We start from the raw sequence: 18,382 nt of genomic DNA on the forward strand, positions 1-18,382 counted from the left end.
AAATGGGCAGTAAATTTACTGCATTTTGGTGTGATTAACTCAAGCTGAAGCAACTTGGGCCAGACTCTCCAGTCCTAAAGATGGCAGACTAGCAGAACGACGATGGGTTAAATCCCTCGGGCAGCAGGGAAATCATTCTAATTCCTACATTCAAACCCCTTTCCTCATCTGCCCTGGGTTCTCTGGCCACCCTCCCTTTAGTTGTCATGTCTTCCTGGATGTCAAACTTCCTGAAACTGAGTGCAATCAAGACAATGACAACCAGGTTTCCAAACTGCAAATCGCCCCAAGTTTTATTTGTAGTCCATACAAAAGGGAAAAAAAATTAAGGTTTTCTAACACCACCTACTTGGGGAGATGGGGAAGTGGACTGTGCCGCACAGCATCAGCTAGAACATCAGGGGTCAGTAGGGATCTGGACATATACCAACCAACTGTCCCAACAGGAACTCAGTCTCAACACAGTCTACAGAGGGACAAAGTCAGGGCCCCCTGGACAACTGGCACAGCTTGGCGCATAGGAAATGGTTAAGCTAACCCTTTCCTGGCCTCCCTCACATCTAAAAAGAAAAAGGCGCCGCCGACCTCAGCTGCAGGTTGCTTCCCCATCCAGACGACCTTAAATATCGCGCACAAAAATAAAAGGGAGCCAGGAAAAAAATAAAAACATAAAAGAAATTCCCATCCTGGGGAGATGGGAGGCAGGGGAGAGGGGAACCGCAGATCTAGAGCCAGTAGCAAGATTTGCTGCTGAGGCGAAGGAATAAAGTAGGTTACTGCCGAACACTCAAAAGGATCGTCTCCTGGGGAAGGTCCACATGGTAGAGGGGATGAAAAACCGCAAACAGGAGAGGTATGGGCCAGTGGTTACAACCTGGGCCTGCACCCTACCCCACCTCTCCTCTCCTTCCCTCCCTGTGGAGCCCTGTCCCAGGATGGCCCTACATGCGGCGCTGGTAGCCAGAGTGCATCTGAGCTGCCCGCAGGTAATCATTATAGGAGCCCGAATAGCGTGCGTAATCGGAATGGGCATCGGGCAGGCGACGGTAATCCAGCGAGGACTTTGTCGGCGAGCGGCGGAACGAAAGCTGCGACTCTGATAAACGGCGGTAATCAGAGAGCTCGGCTAAACGCCGGTCGGAACCATACCTAGTCGAGAGAAGAAGACAGTTGGTGAATGAGACAATTGAGGGGAGGGCTCCAGGTGGGCACGGGGGAGATGCCAATGGGGATAGGGAGGGTGTAATCAGATTGGTCTCCAACAAACAAGATTTTGTCAGAAGGCTCAACACCCTATCCAGGGCAAGAATTCAAGCCTGGTCCAACTCAGTGGGAAACCAAGCCCACCACTGAAGACCACCCTTCTGAACTGGCCAAGGTGGATTCTGGTCTGCATTCCCAAACCACAGACAAACTATCCCCACCCTTGGGCCCTGCAGAGAAAGACCTTGGTTGTTTACCAACAGAACGGCGGACGAAAGCAAGGTCCCCAACTTCCCAAAGAGTGGACGCACCACATACACCCTGCCTTCAGCCAGTGACTGCCAAAGGGACTACTCTTTCAAACCCACCCCCACCAGAGGCCAGGACAACCACGTAACAGGCTTAAGGATCCTTCAGACAGTGGGAAAGACTATGGGCCACAATCTTGCAGGCAGTAGCTCCAATAGCACTTGGGCTAGCCTTGACAGGTGACACTTTTCCCAGCCTGACTAGCTGGTACCACCCCAGTCTGAGCACTATGCTCCACCTGAACCCTGGTGACCAGGAAAGTTCACAGACATCACCCCCCTCAGCTTCTGGACATCCCACAGGAGTAGAGAAGACCAAGGGAGGGGCCGATGGCTCCAGTTTCCCTCCCATGCCAACCTCAGCCCCTTGCCCTGAGCCCCAGCTGGGGGCAGAGGCGGGGGGGCATACAGTACCTTTTCGACATGGCGACAGCCTTTTTGTACGGATCGTCGTAGCTGGCCCGGGGTGGGGAGAGGCGCGTACGCTCATAGGGCGGCGGGGTGCTGTTGGCGTTGGCAACGGCCCCCTGGGACATGGACAGGTAGGCTGCAGACGGCTGACCTGCCCCATCGTAGGCATTGCCCGGCTGGCCACGGTAGGAGGCAGCAGCCTGAGGATGCTGCTGTGCAGCATAGGAAGCAGCCAATGAGGCTGATGATTGAGTGCGGTAAGGAGCTGCCAGGGTGGCAGAAGGTTGGGCCCCGTAGGCAGCTGCAGCACCATAGGAGCCAGTGGCCGCAGCAGCTGACTGAGCCCCATACGAGCCTGATAGGCCCATTGATGCTTGAGCTCCATAACTATTCAGCTGGGTCTGAACAACTGGCTGGGCCCCATAGGAGCCAGCCATTGGGGTAGTGGCTTGTGCAGCATACGCAGCTGGCTGGCTAGCATAAGCAGCAGCTGTAGCTGGTTGTGCCACATAGGCAGCAGGTTGGGAAGAATAGGAAGCAGCCTGTTGTGCAGCGTATGGGGCAGACTGGGCATTATAAGAGGCCGAAGGCTGGGCACTGTAAGAAGCTGCCTGGGCCCCATAAGCTAGTGAAGAGGCTGCAGACTGGGCCCCATAGGAGGCTGCCTGGGCCCCATAGGAGCCTAGGGAGGAAGCTGCTCCCTGGGTGTTGTAGGAGGAGGCAGCCGCACGAACCCCATAGGAAGAGGCAGCCTGCGCCCCATAAGAGGATGGCTGGTTACCATAGGAGGCAAGGGAGGAGCCCTGAGCCCCATAGGAGTTGAGCGAAGAAGCCGCAGCTGGCTGACCCCCATAGGAGGAGAGGGCCGAGGCCGAGGGCTGGGCTCCACCATATGGACCAAGCGAGGAAGCTGCGGCAGACTGGGAGCTAGGGCTAGCCAGCTGGCCCCTGTATGGGGCCCCAAGGGAAACAGAGGGCTGAGCGCGGTAAGAGGCTGCCTGGGCTGTCATGGGCTGAGTCCGATAACCGACACCCAGAGAGGCAGAAGGCTGGGCCCTGTAGGCAGCGCCCAGTGACGCTGAGGGCTGGGCCCGGTAGGTGGCTGGCTGGGCCGTCAGAGGAGCCACATACGAGGCTCGGGGAGGTGAACGGCGCAGGGGGCTGCGGTCGCGACCAAAGAAGGGTGGTGTGGGCTGACGGGCTTGCCCATCAAAGCCACCAGTGCTGTTGCCAAAAGCCTGCTGGTAGTCGAAGGTGGCAGAGAAGCCACCAGTTCCGGGGAATGCCGTATCCCCAGCCCCTGGTTTCTTGGTCTTGTCCCCAGACTGGATAGCCAGGCCAGGCCCCTTCTTCTGACCCTTGGTTGAGAGTTCCACGTTGATGCGCTTGCCCTTCACTTCTTTGCCGTTGAGCTGCGCGATGGCGGCTTTGGCATCTGCTTCCTTCTCCATGTGAACAAACGCGTAGTCTGATAAAGCAGCAGACAGAGGGTTAGCAATTAGGGGGGCAGGGCATGCTACCTGATGGGTCCCAAACTGGACACACCAACAGCACCCAGCTGTTGCCAGCTACCTCCAGGCCTCCAAACCCTCCTCTCCAGGAGTAGGTCATAAAATGTGGCTCCCATATAACAAAGCTTCTGACTGTCCCAAGCAGGCAGCTTTGTCTATGGCTTTCTTCCCATTCACCCCGTTCCCCCTGCCACCTCACCCAACTTCCTGGTGAGAGAAGAAAGAGCAAAGATGAACAGCAACACAGGATAAAAATCTTCACGTCTCCTGTAAGTATAAACGAGCAGACAAAAAGCAGAAAGCATTCCTGGATCACTCAATTATTCAGTACTGTCTATCCCAAGATTACCAAACACTACTGTTCACCTTTGAGGCTTAACTCTCAAACACTGAAAATGACCACTTATGTCTTGGAATGACCCATGTCTCAGCCCAGGGTCCAATTAAGGCAGGAGAGCTACACTGCAATGCACAGTCCATGAAATTCCTCCAGTACAATCTCCCCCTTTCCCACAGTACTTCCCGGTTTTCAAAGCACTTCCATGCACAGGACCTCATTTGGGCCTCACAACAATCCCAGGAGGCAGGCAGAGCAAAGGATCATTATCCTTATTTTACAGGTGGGCAAACACACTCAGAGAATTTATACGGCTTGCGACAAAACCATGTGTCAGACCCAGAAACAGAATCCCAGCTCTCCATGCCTCTTCACTACACCAGTCTACCCCTGAGAAGTCAATGTGTAAGGCAGGATTGTGTATTAAGACTAGACATTTAAGCTTAGAAGGGGAGAAGCTGGACCCCACGTAAGCCAATAAGATGTGAGAATGGAAACTGAGCCTCCTGGCTGAGTTCAGGCCCAAGGCGTGCGCGCGCGCTCGCACACACACACGCCCCCCACCCCCAGGCTACATTACATCAGAGGTTACTCATCAAGAGACAGAAGTATTCCTTACCCCTTGGGCTTCTGTTCACAGAAAAGATTTGGTTTCTCAGCTTCACAGCAAGAAGCTGCAATTACCACAACTAGCAGGCTCTGCTAAGCAGGTTACCCCTCAGGTCCTCATTCAGTTCTAAATGAGCTGTGGTAGGAAAGCCTCTAAGACAGGATGTTGATCTCAAAGTCCTACTCATCTACCATATAGAACAAGAAAACTTTAGGAAAGGAAGTAATAGGAAGAAATTCTTGTTCACATCCAAACTCACAAACCACGATGGTGCAAGCAGAATCTGAAGAACAATGAAAAAGGTCATGCTGGTGGTAAGTAAGGCCATGCACTTAACCCCATCTGGACCTGTGGCTACTTTTAAAGTCCAAGCACCAGGACCCCATCTCTCTCACATCACTTTAGGAAATGAATTACCTAGATGAAGTTACTAAGGTTCCATTCTTGATAAGAAATCCTTTTAAATGGCCTCTAAACAAGTGTCCTAATTTCTAGAAACTTTCATACTGGGACGCCCTCTCTAGCTGTTCCTATAAAGCAAGCCATTTTCCTGGATGTAAGCCACCAACCTGACTCTCATACAAATAAGAATAAAAATAATCAACAGGGGCTTCCCTGGTGGCACAGTGGTTGAGAGTCTGCCTGCCAATGCAGGGGACACGGGTTCCTGCCCCGGTCCGGGAAGATCCCACATGCCGCGGAGCAGCTGGGCCCGTGAGCCGTGGCCGCTGAGCCTGCGCGTCTGGAGCCTGTGCTCTGCAACGGGAGAGGCCACAACAGTGAGAGGCCCGCGTACCACACAAAAAAAAAAAAAGTAAAATAATCAACAGGTAGAAGTCAGAAGTGTGGTATAGCAAAAGGAATCCTGGGGCTAGGCGCTAAAATGCCTCAGCTGAAGATCCAGTTCACTGACTTGCTGTAAGTTCTTACGGAACTTACAATTTATTTCTCCATCTGACAATCTGTCCTACCCACCTCAGAGTTAGAAGATTCAAATGAGATGATAAAAATGCCTTGTAGGGCTTCCCTGGTGGCGCAGTGGTTGAGAGTCCGCCTGCTGATGCAGGGGACACGGGTTCGTGCCCCGGTCCGGGAAGATCCCACATGCCGCGGAGCGGCTGGGCCCGTGAGCCATGGCTGCTGAGCCTGCGCTCCGCAACGGGAGAGGCCACAACAGTTGAGAGGCCCGCATACCGCCAAAAAAATAAAAAGCCTTGTAAAGTATAAATAGCTATATAATGATAAAAATCATGATAATTATTCAAGCCTAGGAATAACCACAGGCTTAGTTCCCTACAGATATGATCTTTCATCTCTAATAAAACACAAGAAATACAATGTAACCTGTAAATGCAAATTTGGAACTAGCCAGAGATGATAAAGGAACAAAATGAACTATCACAACTGTCTTTACACCCCTATGGCCAGAACCTGATTCTTCCAATTGCGAAAGGCGAAAAGCAAAGCGTTCCTTTCGGCCTAGCCACAGGGCACCAGAACTGTCCTCTCATCTCTCACCTCCAGTTTGGGTACAGTGAGCTAAAAATCAATGCTGGTGGTCCCAGATCTCTTTAAAAGCAAAGGCTGAGCTGACCCTACCACCAGGAGAATGCAATGGCAAGCAGAAAGCAAGAGTGTAGGCAGATTAAAGGGAATTAAAAAACTTTCAGGCACTATGAGGGAATATTAAGGAACCATACTATATTCCTGGTTAACCTATCCACAAATTCCTAGGACTGGAATAAGCTAGGAAAAAACACCCAACAAAAACTTTCAATGGGTTTACAAGAGCAATAGGATGTCACATTATCTATTCCCTACTTAGCTCGGTTTTATTAAGAGACCAACTTGTGAAACTTGAAAATTGAGATTTCATGTGTACAATTCAATTGACCACACAGATAAGCTATATAGCTGATAAAAAGAAAGCCATCAGATACAATTATATCCAATTTATATCTGAGAGTTTCTAAGCCTGATACTGGAGGGAAGTGCGAATAGGTTGTCCAGCTGACTCCATCACATGAGGGCTAACTAACCCTTATCACAGTGAGCAGCTAAACCCAGACCCAGCCCTTCCAAAGATGCCCAGGAACCTAACTACTCCTAGGACAATAAAGAAAAACCAAAGATCTAGAAAACTCCAGGGACCCACCTGCCTGGAGAGGTAGTTCAAGGAAACGGTGACCCCTGAAGGAAATCCATCGCATTTAAAGGGACTAGCAGGCAATGATTTACAGAGCTATCCTAATGGTCTGGTGACTTCACAATTCCTCCAGTACCAAAGTTAAGAGAATCCAGAAAAATGAGTTTTCCTATTCTCAGAAGAGTAAAAAAATTCTAATTTGAAACTACAGAGCTGTATGTAGGAGGAAAGAATGGCCACCCACAACAAAGGAGAGGAAACAGTTTCCTATTCTGCCCTTCAGACTTCTCATGGAATCTAAATGGTTCCTAAAGCTGTCAGCAACTCTCAAACTTCATCCTTGAACACCCAACAGAATGTAGCTGTGGAGAGTGGTTACAATCTGCTGTTGCTATGGAAATTTTTATTCTACAAATCATATCTAAGCTCCTGGAACCAAGCAACTACGTTATTCCCCCTGTGAAATAAAAAGGAACTGGCTGTCCTGTGCAATGCCAAGCTTCTGTGCTTTTCAAAGACCTGACAACCAACACAAGATGACTCAATCAAGTGCCCATTCCCAGAGCAAGAAATAAGTAAGCTATTTATAGAGCCAGAGCCAAGTCTCTTCTACTACATTCCCAACTTAAAAACTTTATTTTCCTTCACTCCAAATAGAAAAGCATCAGTGGAGAATATGATCCTCAAATCTTTACCACAGTCCCTTACCTCAAAATATTATCAGGCACTCTCTTACATATCAGCGTAACTACAAACAACAACTAACCACCACTCCCTAAGGAAATCAGTGCATCTCTGCCAATCAAATGTTCGCAAAGGGACAAAATGCACAAAACTTTCACTTTAACTCTCACAAAGAAAACAGTCAACAGTTCTAAAAACCACATGCAGTTACACACTTCACCCCACCCCCCCACTGCCACTTGGTGTCAGTCCCAAGCAAATTCAGGCAAATTTTTAGCCTTCTCTACCAACCCAAAGGAGGCTTCTTGACCAATGAGTTCCATAGAGACTGTCCCCTCAGATGCAAGTTTCTAGACTCCCAATCTAGTAGCCACCCTGTCTGAGAACCACACAAAAAAATGTAATAGGTCAATCAAACAGAACTCTCATAATGAGTCATATACATTTCCTGGCCAGGGGCCCAATCTGATGCCCTTCCCACTCTTTCACTCTAAATAAAAGCAAAAATTCATGCACCATACAGCCTGCCTCATCAGAGCACCCAGCAGGAAAGCCTGATTCCAGATAGTCATGAATTTGCATAGCCTGAGTTGAGGAAAACAAAATGCAGTATTAATGCAGAAGGAGGAATTACTCCTAGTGGTGGAGACTGCAACCCTCACACTTCCCCCAGTTACGGAAAGGATAAGGAATGACCCAAAAGATGTATCTTGGTGGAAATGAATAAGCACCTGCTCCCAAATGTATTTACTATCCTCAAAACTTCTCACACAGGGTATGAGCAGCTATGAATCCAACACCAGGAGCAAGGGATCAGATACTCACTCCCAGGTTGCATCCCTGAAGATAGCAAGGCAAAGTTGACTCTGATCGGTTCCCAAGTGGAACAGAAACTGGCCACATACACAAGGGCTATACCTCCAAATCTTGCCAACAAAAAAGAAAAAGAGCTTAGGGATAAGAACCCAGACTATGAAAAAAGTCAACTAAGTCCCAAAAAGGAGGTCAGGCCTAAATTATAGTGATACATTCTTCTCGAAGGCAAACTAGGGATCTACCCTGACAATTAGACTACTCAAGCAAAGATGACTATTAAGTCCCCACGTCCCCCTCAGAGTGTGCCCCCTTGCAAAATCACCAAGTTTCTAAAAGGATACCGCCCTAGGGCACCGGCTTGACGAGTTAGTTGCTCAGAAGAGGCCATTTCATAAAACAAGCCTTCGTCCACATGCGAAAAGTCCGGGTTTCCAGTTTATAGATGTAAAATCGATCCCAAAGGGGAAAAAAAAAAGTTTGAGGGAGTTGGAAAGCACAGAATTGCCACGCCTAACCCACCTAACAATACTGAAAGGCCAAAGTGGTTAGGAAGGGGCCCCTCCTGTACCCACGAGTAACTATACCCATCAGTAGACCCACGCCACACAATACTAAAAGATCCCAGCCCAAGAAACTTCCAAGGGCCCCGTTACCTTCCGCTCGGGAGCATTCATCGAGAGGGAACACGACGGTGGCCTTGGGGGGGGGGGGTTCAGCCCCCACCTTTTCCCTTTTCCCTTGCTCTGACAGACTTCTGAAGAGGAAGTGGGGAAGTGGCGAAATCTTCCCCGCTCCATGATCCGGCTTGTGCCCGTCACTTCCCAATTTCCGTTCGGCGCCAGGCCCAGGAGCCCAGTGGAAGGCGCGCCCCCGGTACCCTCCCAAGTCTCTCAGGCGCGTCCCCGGCCCCGTAGCTCGGCTCGCAGTGGCCGCCGCACCCACCCAGAGCCGCTTCCTCCCATTTGGTTAATGGTGCCTGGCCCGCACGGGAGGAGGGTGGCTCTACCCAACGCGCCCCCAACACCTCCGGCCTCACTCCCGCGGACTTCTCCCAGCCCCCACCGCCAACCGCGCAGTGACCGACCCCCGGGAAAGGGGCGTGGCTAACAAGCAGAGTGCCCCGAGCGCGCCCGCGCCCGCCTCCACATTACCTTTCACCACGTCACACTCGATGACGCGTCCGCGGCGCTCGAAGAGGCTGCGCAATTCCTGGCTCGTGCACGCAGCCGATACATTGCCCACGAATATCTTCCAAGTGTTAAGAGGCCGTGGGCGCGACATCTCCACCACGAGCGCGCGCCCCGGCCGCAGCTCGTGGCCATGCAGGGCCTCGATGGCGCGCAGCGCGCCCGCGTTCTCGCGCATGTGCACGAAGGCGAACTGTTTCATGACGGCGCAGCTCATGACCGTGCCGTAGGGCGCAAAGAGAGCTGCTAGCTCCTCCGGCGTCGTATCCGCCCCATCGACGTTTCCCACGAATATCTTCATTTTGCCGCCGCAGCCGCCTTCCCGGAGAGCCTGGACCTCTCCTCCAGCGACAGGCGAAACGTCTGACCCGCCGGCAGTCCTCCCCAGGAATGGCTGGCGACGGAGAACCCCGCCGCGCAGGCGCTCTGACCTAGCCAATCGGAGCCCAGATCCCGCGTGCCCTTCAGCCAATCAGAGAGTCTGAGAGAAAATGCACTCAGGCGCAGCCAATCCCAGAGGGCCTGGAGCCCGCTTGTTAGCGGAGGGGGTGGGAGAGGGACGACTGCGCGCGACCAACCGCCACTGCCGGGGGGAGGGGGAAGAAGGGCTGGAGAGGGGGATCCGCGTGCGAGGAGCGCAGTGGCTGCAGAGAGGCCTAGTCAGTGAGGCGGCCTCTGGCCTGGGTGGGGCCGAGATCGGCGGGCCCCAAGAAAAAACTTTGTTCAGTCGGAAGTCAGAGCCCCTCCCATTCTGGCAACCTAGGCCAAACACGCGCCTAGAGGTGGCAGCGAGTGTCCACGGGAAGGCCCAGCCTGGCGGGAGAAAACAGGACAGACGCCTTCCTTCAGCAAACGACTCCCAGGACTGCCGCCTGTGGTCTGAGGGGACCCTGAGAGGCATTTGCCCTGGAGAAACCCTCGTGCCATTAATTTATTCTTTGGAAACGCATTCCCTGAGGTTGCTGAGGTCCTGGCAGAGGCTGGAGACGTTGAAAAATCAGTAAGAGCCTCTCCCTTTTATGGACTTTCCAAACGAGGAATGAGATATATATCTCTGTGTATGTTTGAAATTTTCCACAATAGAAAGTTTAATAAAATAGGAAATTAAGTCAAAAGAACGGTCCTTGAGAGGGTAAAAATTGAGCCTTTAAATAGAAGAAGAAAAACTTCAAAACTGACGGTTGTACGTATGTAAATAAAAAGATTTTGCATGGCAGAAGACGTCAAAAACAAGAACATGTGACAAGTTCAGGGAAATGTTTGCTTACAAGTTCATGCTACAAATTTTATTGAGAACCTACCCTGTGGGGCAGGACCAAGGATAAAGCAGTAAACAAAAAGTGACAAAAATCCCGACCTTGGAGCTTATATTATGGTGGGGAGAGACAGATAATAACAAGTAAAACATTTAGCCTGCTAGGTAGTGATAAAGACTTGAAGTAACTGAGGGAGCAGACAAGCCATCCTCTGGGGGGAATAATTCCAGCGTGAAAGTACATGTCAGGAAGTCCTGGGGCAGGAGCATGTCTGTCCAAGGAATCACAAGCTAGTATGGCTGGAGGGGGGAACAGAGTGAATAATAGAGCGTAAGGATGGGGAGGAGGTGTAGAACCTTGTGGGCCATTGAAGTAATTTTGGCTTTCACTCTTAGACCGGAAGTCTAGAGAGCAGAGGGGTTCATCTGATATGACTTATCTTTCATAGTTTTATAAGTATCATTCTGGCTGCTATTGAAATGGGTAAAAACAAAGAGAAAACAGTCATTTGCTCAGAACAGTTATCACTATGGCAAAAATCCAGGAGAGAGGGACTACCCTGGAGGTCCAGTGGTTAGGACTCCGCACTTCCCCTGCAGCAGGCTTGGGTTCAATCCCTGGTCGGGAAACTAAGATCCCTTATGCAGCACGGCCAAAAAAAAAATCCAGGAAAGAGATGATGGTGACATGGATCAGGGTGGCTGCAGCAGAATTCAGGGGAAGTGCTCAGATTTGGATATAGTAGTTTGAAGGTAGAGCCAACAGAATGTGCGATCGGATGTGAGTTGTGAGAAAAGTCAAAGATGACTCCAGGTAAATGGAAACATGGAGTTGCCATTTATTGAGATAGGGAACATTGTGGATGACCAGGACATAATAAGTTGTTTTTTTGGTTTTTTGGTTTTTTGTTTGTTTTTGGCCATGCATCACCACCTGTGGGATCTTAGCTCCCTGACCAGGAATCAAACCCAGGCCCACAGAAGTGAAAGCATGGAGTCCTAACCACTGGACTGCCAGGGAGTTCCCTGGACATAATAAGTTTGAGATGCCTCTAAGTCATCAAGTGGAGATACCAATGGACAATTAGATATGTGTCTGGAGTTCAGGGCAGAGGTCTGGGCTGAAGATACAAATTTGTGAGTCTAAAGGGTTAATATCTATACTGTACAAAGAACTCCTACAAATTGATAGGAAAAAAAGATGAGATAAATATGCCAAGGATGCTAACTGGTAATTTTATAGGAAAAGAAGTACAAATAGCCAATAAACAAGAAACTTCATTGCTCGTCAGGGAAATGCAATTTCCTGAGAGAATGAGAACGTTTTCGCCCCTCAGATGTGCAAAAAATTCAGAAGATTTATATCTGTTGGTGGTAAGGGTGTGAGAAAATTACACTTACAGATTGTATCTATGAACTACATATGTAGTGTGAACTCTACATCCTTCTTGGTAAGTATTCTGCCAATATCAAAACTTTAAATGTAGTGAGCTGGGATTTCCCTGGTGGTGCAGTGGTTAAGAATCCGCCTGCCAGTGCAGGGGAGATGGGTTCCATCCCTGGTCTGGAAGATCCCACATGCCATGGAGCAACTAAGCCCGTGAGCCACAGCTACTGAAGCCCACACGCCTAGAGCCTGTGCTCCACGGCAAGAGAAGCCAGCACAATGAGAAGCCCATGCACCACAACAAAGAGCAGGCCCCACTCACCATAACTAGAGAAAGCCTGCACAGCAATGAAGACCCAACGCAGCCAAATAAACAATTATTAAATAAATAATGTAGTGAGCCTTTAATATAGTAATCCTGCTTTGGAAATCTAGCCTACAGAAAACTCATCAATAAGGATGTTGGTATAAATTTATTTATTGTTGCATTGTTTGTAGTAGCAAGCAGTGGAAGCAACCTGAATGTCTATAAATAAGGAAATATTGACTTATGATGGAATATTATGTTGCTATTAAAAATAGGTCAGGGGACTTCCCTGGCGGTCCAGTGCTTAAGACTCTGCACTACCACTGCAGGGGGCACAGGTTCCATACCTGGTCAGGGAACTAAGATCCCACATGCCCCGAGGCCAAAAAAAAACCCTCTAAAAATAAAAATAGGTCAGAATCTATTGACATGGAAGGGTGACCATAATTTAAGAGGGAAAAAATGTAATTATATAACATTACGTCTTTCTAAGCTGTAGGTGAAAAACCCTCAATATAATACGCATACATTTTTTCAGCAAAGAAAAGTAATATCGGTTACCTCAATGGGATGAGATGGGGGTTAATTTTTTTATGCTTTTCTGTATCATTAGACTTTCAACAATGAGCATCTAATTCTTTTATAATTTAAAAAAGTACACTGTAAGGGGGAAAAGAGGGGCACTCTGATACATTCACAAATCCAAACTGCTGGCACTATTCTCAGAGCAGGGTATCAGCAGGCCTCTGGACACCCAGGGCACATAGTCTTTTAAAAGGATTCGTGGTGGCAGTTCCATGTTTGTTCCAAAAAATCCTGGGTTTAGAGTCAGAACACTGCAATAGAAATATAATGTGAAACCCATATGTGCTTTTAATTTTTCTGGTATCCACTTTAAAAAATAAAAAGAAACAGGTAAAATTAACTTTAACAATGTATCTTATTTAACCCAATGTTTCTAAAAAAATATTCTTTCTTCATGTTATCAATATAAAAATTCTTGTTAAGATATTTTACATTCTTTTCCTTCAACTAAGTCTTTGAAATGCATTGTGTATTATACACTTACAGCACATCTCAATTTGGACGGGCCACATTTCCAGTGTTCAGTATGTAGCCACATGTGGCCAGTGGCTGCCATCTTGGCTAGTGCAGGCTTAGCCCTCTTCTTGAAATGGCCTTTAGATCCTGAAGAGACATCCTTTGGAAAAGCGAAACTTCAACGTTGGGGATACATGTGATTTTTTAAAATAGCCCTATATTTTTCAGAGCCAAGTGTGAGGAATGAGGATTAGCAGGAAGATCAAGCTCAGAAATATCCATCAACAAATAGTGTCAGAGCTGCCAAGGATTCTTCAGGATGAGCCAGGCCAGGCCAGGCTGACCCAAACCCTTTAAAGATCAGAGACTCAGCGACTTCCCCGGTGGCGCAGTGATTAAGAATCCGCCTGCCAATGCAGGGAACACGGGTTTGCGCCCCGGTCTGGGAAGATCTCACATGCCGCGAAGCAACTAAGTCCGTGCGCCACAACTACTGAGCCTGTGCTCTAGAGCCCGTGAGCCACAGCTACTGAAACCTGCACGCCTAGAGCCCGTGCTCCACAACAAGAGAAGCCACTGCAATGAGAAGCCTGCGCACTGCAACAAAGAGTAGCCCCCGCTCACCAAAACTAGAGAAAACTCGCACGCAGCAACGGAGACCCAATGCAACCAATAAATTAATTAATTTAAAAAAAAAAAGATCAGAGACTCAGAGTATCCATTAAGGCTGCATCAAAAATACTTCATTGTTTATAAGTAAAATAATAAATGATAAACTAAATTAGGTTCTAATTATAAACACATTTTTCACCTACGAGGACATCTCAGTTAATTATACTAACAAACCAAAAACTTTTTGGTTTAGTTGGTGACTGTAGTAGGCCAAAGATATCAGTTCCTAATCCCTAGAACCTGTAAGTATTACCATATTTGGAAAAAGGGTCTTTTCAGATGTGATGAATTTAAGGATCTTGAGATGGCGAGATTATCCTCGATTACTTGCTTAGGCCCTAAATGCAAGTACCTGTATCCTCATAAGAGGGAGACAGAGGGAGACTTGGCACAAATACACAGAAGGAGAAGGTGATGGGAAGACAGAGCGGGGAGAGTTTTAAAGATGCTGGCCTTGAAAGTTGGAGCGATTGGCCGTGAGCCAAGGAATGCCAGCAGTCATCAGAAGCTGGAAGAGGCAAGGAATGGCAAGGATTTTTCCCTAGAGCCTCCAGAGAAACTGTGGCCCTGCTGACACCTTGATTTCAGCCCAGTAGTACTAATTTTTGACTTCTGGCTTCCAGAACTGTAAGAGAATAATGATCTATTTTAAGCCACCCAGTTTTTGGTAATTTGTTACAGCAGCTATGGGAAACGAATAGAGTTGTAAATTGTTTTTTTAACAACACAAATGAAGATATTTTCACAGCATGGACTCATATTATCTTGTTCCAAACTTTTCCCCTTTCGACCCCCTTCCTTCCTGCTCTCCACCCTGTCCTATGTAAGGGTGTGAAAAGCGGAGGCTTGGGGCTGTGGTAGCAGTCACCCTGCAACCAAAATGGGAGGGGGGTGCTAAGAGAAACGTACAGGTCAGGGTGACACAGTGTCCTGACACCACTGAGCCACTGGACCAGCTCTGAATCCTCAAACCTCCAGACTGCTTATCTTATGAGATAATTAAATGTCTTAATTGCTTTGACCCCTATTAGGACTCTTGCTACTTGCAGCAGAATTCATCCTAATATAGAATTCAACAGACAGTATCAAAACTGCAAGTAAGAAAAAGCAGTACATTTCCCTGGTGATTAGCAATAAATTGATTTGCTAATAATCAGGGAAATGCAGATCAAATCACCTTGATTTATCACCTCACACCTGTCAGAATGGATAGCATCAGAAAGAACACAGGGAATTCCCTGGAGGTCCAGATGGGTGGTGGGAATGTAATTTGGTGCGGCCACTGTAAAGAACAGTATGGAGGTTTCTCAAAAAATTAAAAATAGAACTACCTCATGACCTAGCAATTCCACTCCTGGGTATATACTGGAAAAAAACAAAAACACTACTTGGAAAAGATACACGCACCCCAATGTTCACAGCAGCATTATTTACTATTGCCAAGATATGGAAGCAACCTACGTGTCCTTCAACAGATGAATGGATAAAGAAGACACGATATATATGTACAATGGGATACTACTCAGCCATAAAAAAGAACAAAATTTTGCCATTTGCAGCAACGTGGATGGACTTGGAGGGCATTATGCTAAGAAATAAGTCAGAGAAAGATGAATACTGTATGCTATCACTTATATGTGGAATCTAAAAAATACAACAAACTAGTTAATATAACAGAAAAGAAGCAGACTCACAGATACAGAGAACAAGCTAGTGGTTACCAGTGTGGGGGGGGGAGGGGCAGTACAGGGCTGGGGAAGTGGGAGGTACAAACTATTGGGCGTAAGACAGGCTACAAGGATGAAGTGTATAACACAGGGAATATAGCCAATATTTTGTAATAACTTTAAATGGAGTTGAGAACTGAATTATTGCCTGCCATATCAGTAAACAAAGGATTTCACAGCCATCAGCCATCACATTACCCCTGTTTCACTGAGCCCAGACTCTTGCATCTTCCCATACATAGACAAGTGGTAAATTTCTTAACTTGAGATATCTGGTTTTCTTTTATTATCAAGTAATCTTTTGAGGTTCTGACTACATTGGTTCTGTTGCAAAAACTCCTATATATCCTGGCTCTTCCCCCTTTCTCTTTGGAGCAGTCTCTCAGAGTTATTTGAGATGCTATCTCATGGGCTTGAAGTCCTAAGAATGTCTGCCGAATAAAATATAACTCTCAGGAATTCCTGGCGATCCAGTGGTTAAGACTCCAGCTTTCATTGCTGAGGGCGTGGTTTTGATCCCTGGTCGGGGAACTAAGATCCCACAAGCCTCGTGGTGCGGCCAAAACAAAAAAGGAAAAACATAACTCTCAACTTTCAGATTGTGCGTTTTTATTTTATTTTTCCAGTCGACAGAGTATAACCTTTAAAAACTGTATAAAAATAAATTTTAAAAAGTATTTATATTAAAAAAAAAGACCAGGGGGACTTCCCTGGTGGCGCAGGGTTAAGAATCAGCCTGCCAAGGCAGGGGACACGGGCTCAAACCCTGCCAGGAAGATCCCACGTGCCATGGAGCAACTAAGCCTGTGCGCCACAGCTACTGAGCCCACATGCCACAACTACTGAGCCAGCACACCAAGAGCCCATGCTCTGTGACAAGAGAAGCCACTGCAAAGAGAAGCCCAAGTATGGCAACCAAGAGTAACCCCTGCTCACCGCAACTAGAGAAAGCCAGCATGCAACAATGAAGACCCAACGCAGCCAAAAAAAAAAAAGTGGTTGAGTGGGACTCCGTGCTCCCAATGCAGGGGGCCCGGGTTGAATCCGTCGACAGGGAACTAGATCACACATGCATGCCGCAACTAAGAGTTTGCATGCCGCAACGAAGGAGCCCGCCTGCTGCAAATAAAACCCAGCAGAACCAAATAAATAAATATTTTTAAAAAGACCAGTTTCACACCTTAAAAAAGAAAAAGCAATACAGTTGGGACTTCCCTGGTAGCGCAGGTTAAGAATCCGCCTGCCTATGCAGAGGACACGGGTTCGATCCCTGGTCCGGGAAGATCCCACATGCCACGGAGCAACTAAGCCCGTGTACCACAACTACTGAGCCTGTGTGCCACAACTACTGAAGTCTGCGCGCCTAGAGCCCGTGCTCTGCAATAAGAGAAGCCCACGCACCGCAACGAAGAGTAGCCCCCGCTTACCGCAACTAGAGAAAGCTCGCGTGCAACAACGAAGACCCAATGCAGCCAAAAATAAATAATTTTTTTTTTAAAAAAAGCAATACAGTCATGTTGTCTAAAAATATGGAGGTAAATTCCAGAAGAAATGGCTAAAGGAGTTGAAATCTCTTACCTCTAGAAAGTGGATTTAGGAAGAGATGGGACAGAAATTGCTCTTTTTCATTATAAGCATAGTAGTACTATTTGACTTTTTAAGTTGTGTACCTATGTTACTTAGATAAAAATCAAAATTTAGGAAAAAAAAAAATTAGGACTTCCCTGGTGGCGCAGTGGTTAAGAATCCGCCTGCCAATGCAGGGGCCACGGGGTTAAGCCCTAGTCTGGGAAGATCCCACGTGCCACAGAGCAACTGAGCCCATGTGCCACAGCTATTTAGCCTGTGCTCTAGAGCCTGTGAGCCATGCAGCCAAAAACAAATAAATAAATAAATAAATTTTAAAAAATAAAATAAATAAAAATTTATTAATTTTCAAAGTACTTTATTTTTTGGCGTTGGGTCTTCGTTGCCGCACGCGAGTTTTCTCTAGTTGCAGCGAGCAGGGGCTACTCTGTTGCGGTGCACTGGCTTCTCATCTCGGTGGCTTCTCTTGTTGTGGAGCACGGGCTCTAGGCGCACGGGCTTCAGTAGTTGTGGCATACGGGCTCAGTAGCTGTGGCTCGCGGGCTCTAGGGCGCAGGCTAAGCAGTTGTGGTGCACGGGCTTAGTTGTTCCGCAGCATGTGGGATCTTCCCAGACCAGGGCTCAAACCAGTGTCCCCTGCATTGGCAGGCGGATTCTTAACCACTGCACCACCAGGGAAGCCCTCTACTGCTTTTTTAATGTAAATGATTTTTTAATATTGAGATATAGGGAATTCTCTGGCGGTCCAGTGCTTAGGGCTCCACGCTTTCACTGCTGAGGGCCAGGGTTCAATCCCTGCTCAGTGAACTAAGATCCAAGTCATGCAGCGCAGCCAAAAAAAAAGAGATATAATGCATACAACATAAAATTCACCCCTTTAGTGTATAACTCAGTGGTTTTAGTATATTCACAGGGTGGTGCAACCATCACCACACTAATTCCAGAACATTTTAATTAATCACCCTCAAAAAGAAACCCTATACTTATTAGCTGTCACTCCCCATTCTCCCCTTCACTCATACCCTGGTGACCACTAATTTTTCTGGCTCTGGATTTGCCTATTCAAGACATTTTATATAAATGGAACAATACAAGTATATGGCTCACATTCTGGCTTCTTTCACTTAGCTTAATGTTTTCAAGATTTATCCACATCGCACCTTTTTTTGGTTAATCTAAAATAATTTCAAAAT

At 47.6% G+C, this 18,382-nt stretch overlaps 1 protein-coding gene across 3 annotated transcripts; it reads right to left on the reverse strand.

Moving 5' to 3' along the window:
* Window positions 1–266: 266 nt before the first annotated feature.
* On the reverse strand, window positions 267–9,631 carry RBM14 (RNA binding motif protein 14). Of its 3 annotated transcripts, none has more exons than XM_004277977.4 (3): window positions 9,178–9,631; window positions 1,926–3,390; window positions 267–1,149 (listed from the first exon to the last, which is right to left on the reverse strand). In XM_004277977.4, the coding sequence occupies exons 1-3, from the start codon at window positions 9,512–9,514 to the stop codon at window positions 942–944; spliced, it is 2,010 nt and encodes a 669-aa protein (XP_004278025.1). In that variant the 5' UTR covers window positions 9,515–9,631; the 3' UTR covers window positions 267–941. The 3 variants fall into 3 exon arrangements, with proteins under 3 accessions (XP_004278025.1, XP_033258207.1, XP_033258208.1); XM_033402316.2 differs by having other exon boundaries at window positions 3,280–3,390; window positions 9,178–9,630; XM_033402317.2 differs by lacking the exon at window positions 1,926–3,390 and having other exon boundaries at window positions 958–1,149; window positions 9,178–9,630.
* Window positions 9,632–18,382: the final 8,751 nt, after the last annotated feature.

Source organism: Orcinus orca, chromosome 8 (genome assembly GCF_937001465.1).
Source record: "Orcinus orca chromosome 8, mOrcOrc1.1, whole genome shotgun sequence".
NCBI classification, from domain to species: domain Eukaryota; kingdom Metazoa; phylum Chordata; class Mammalia; order Artiodactyla; family Delphinidae; genus Orcinus; species Orcinus orca.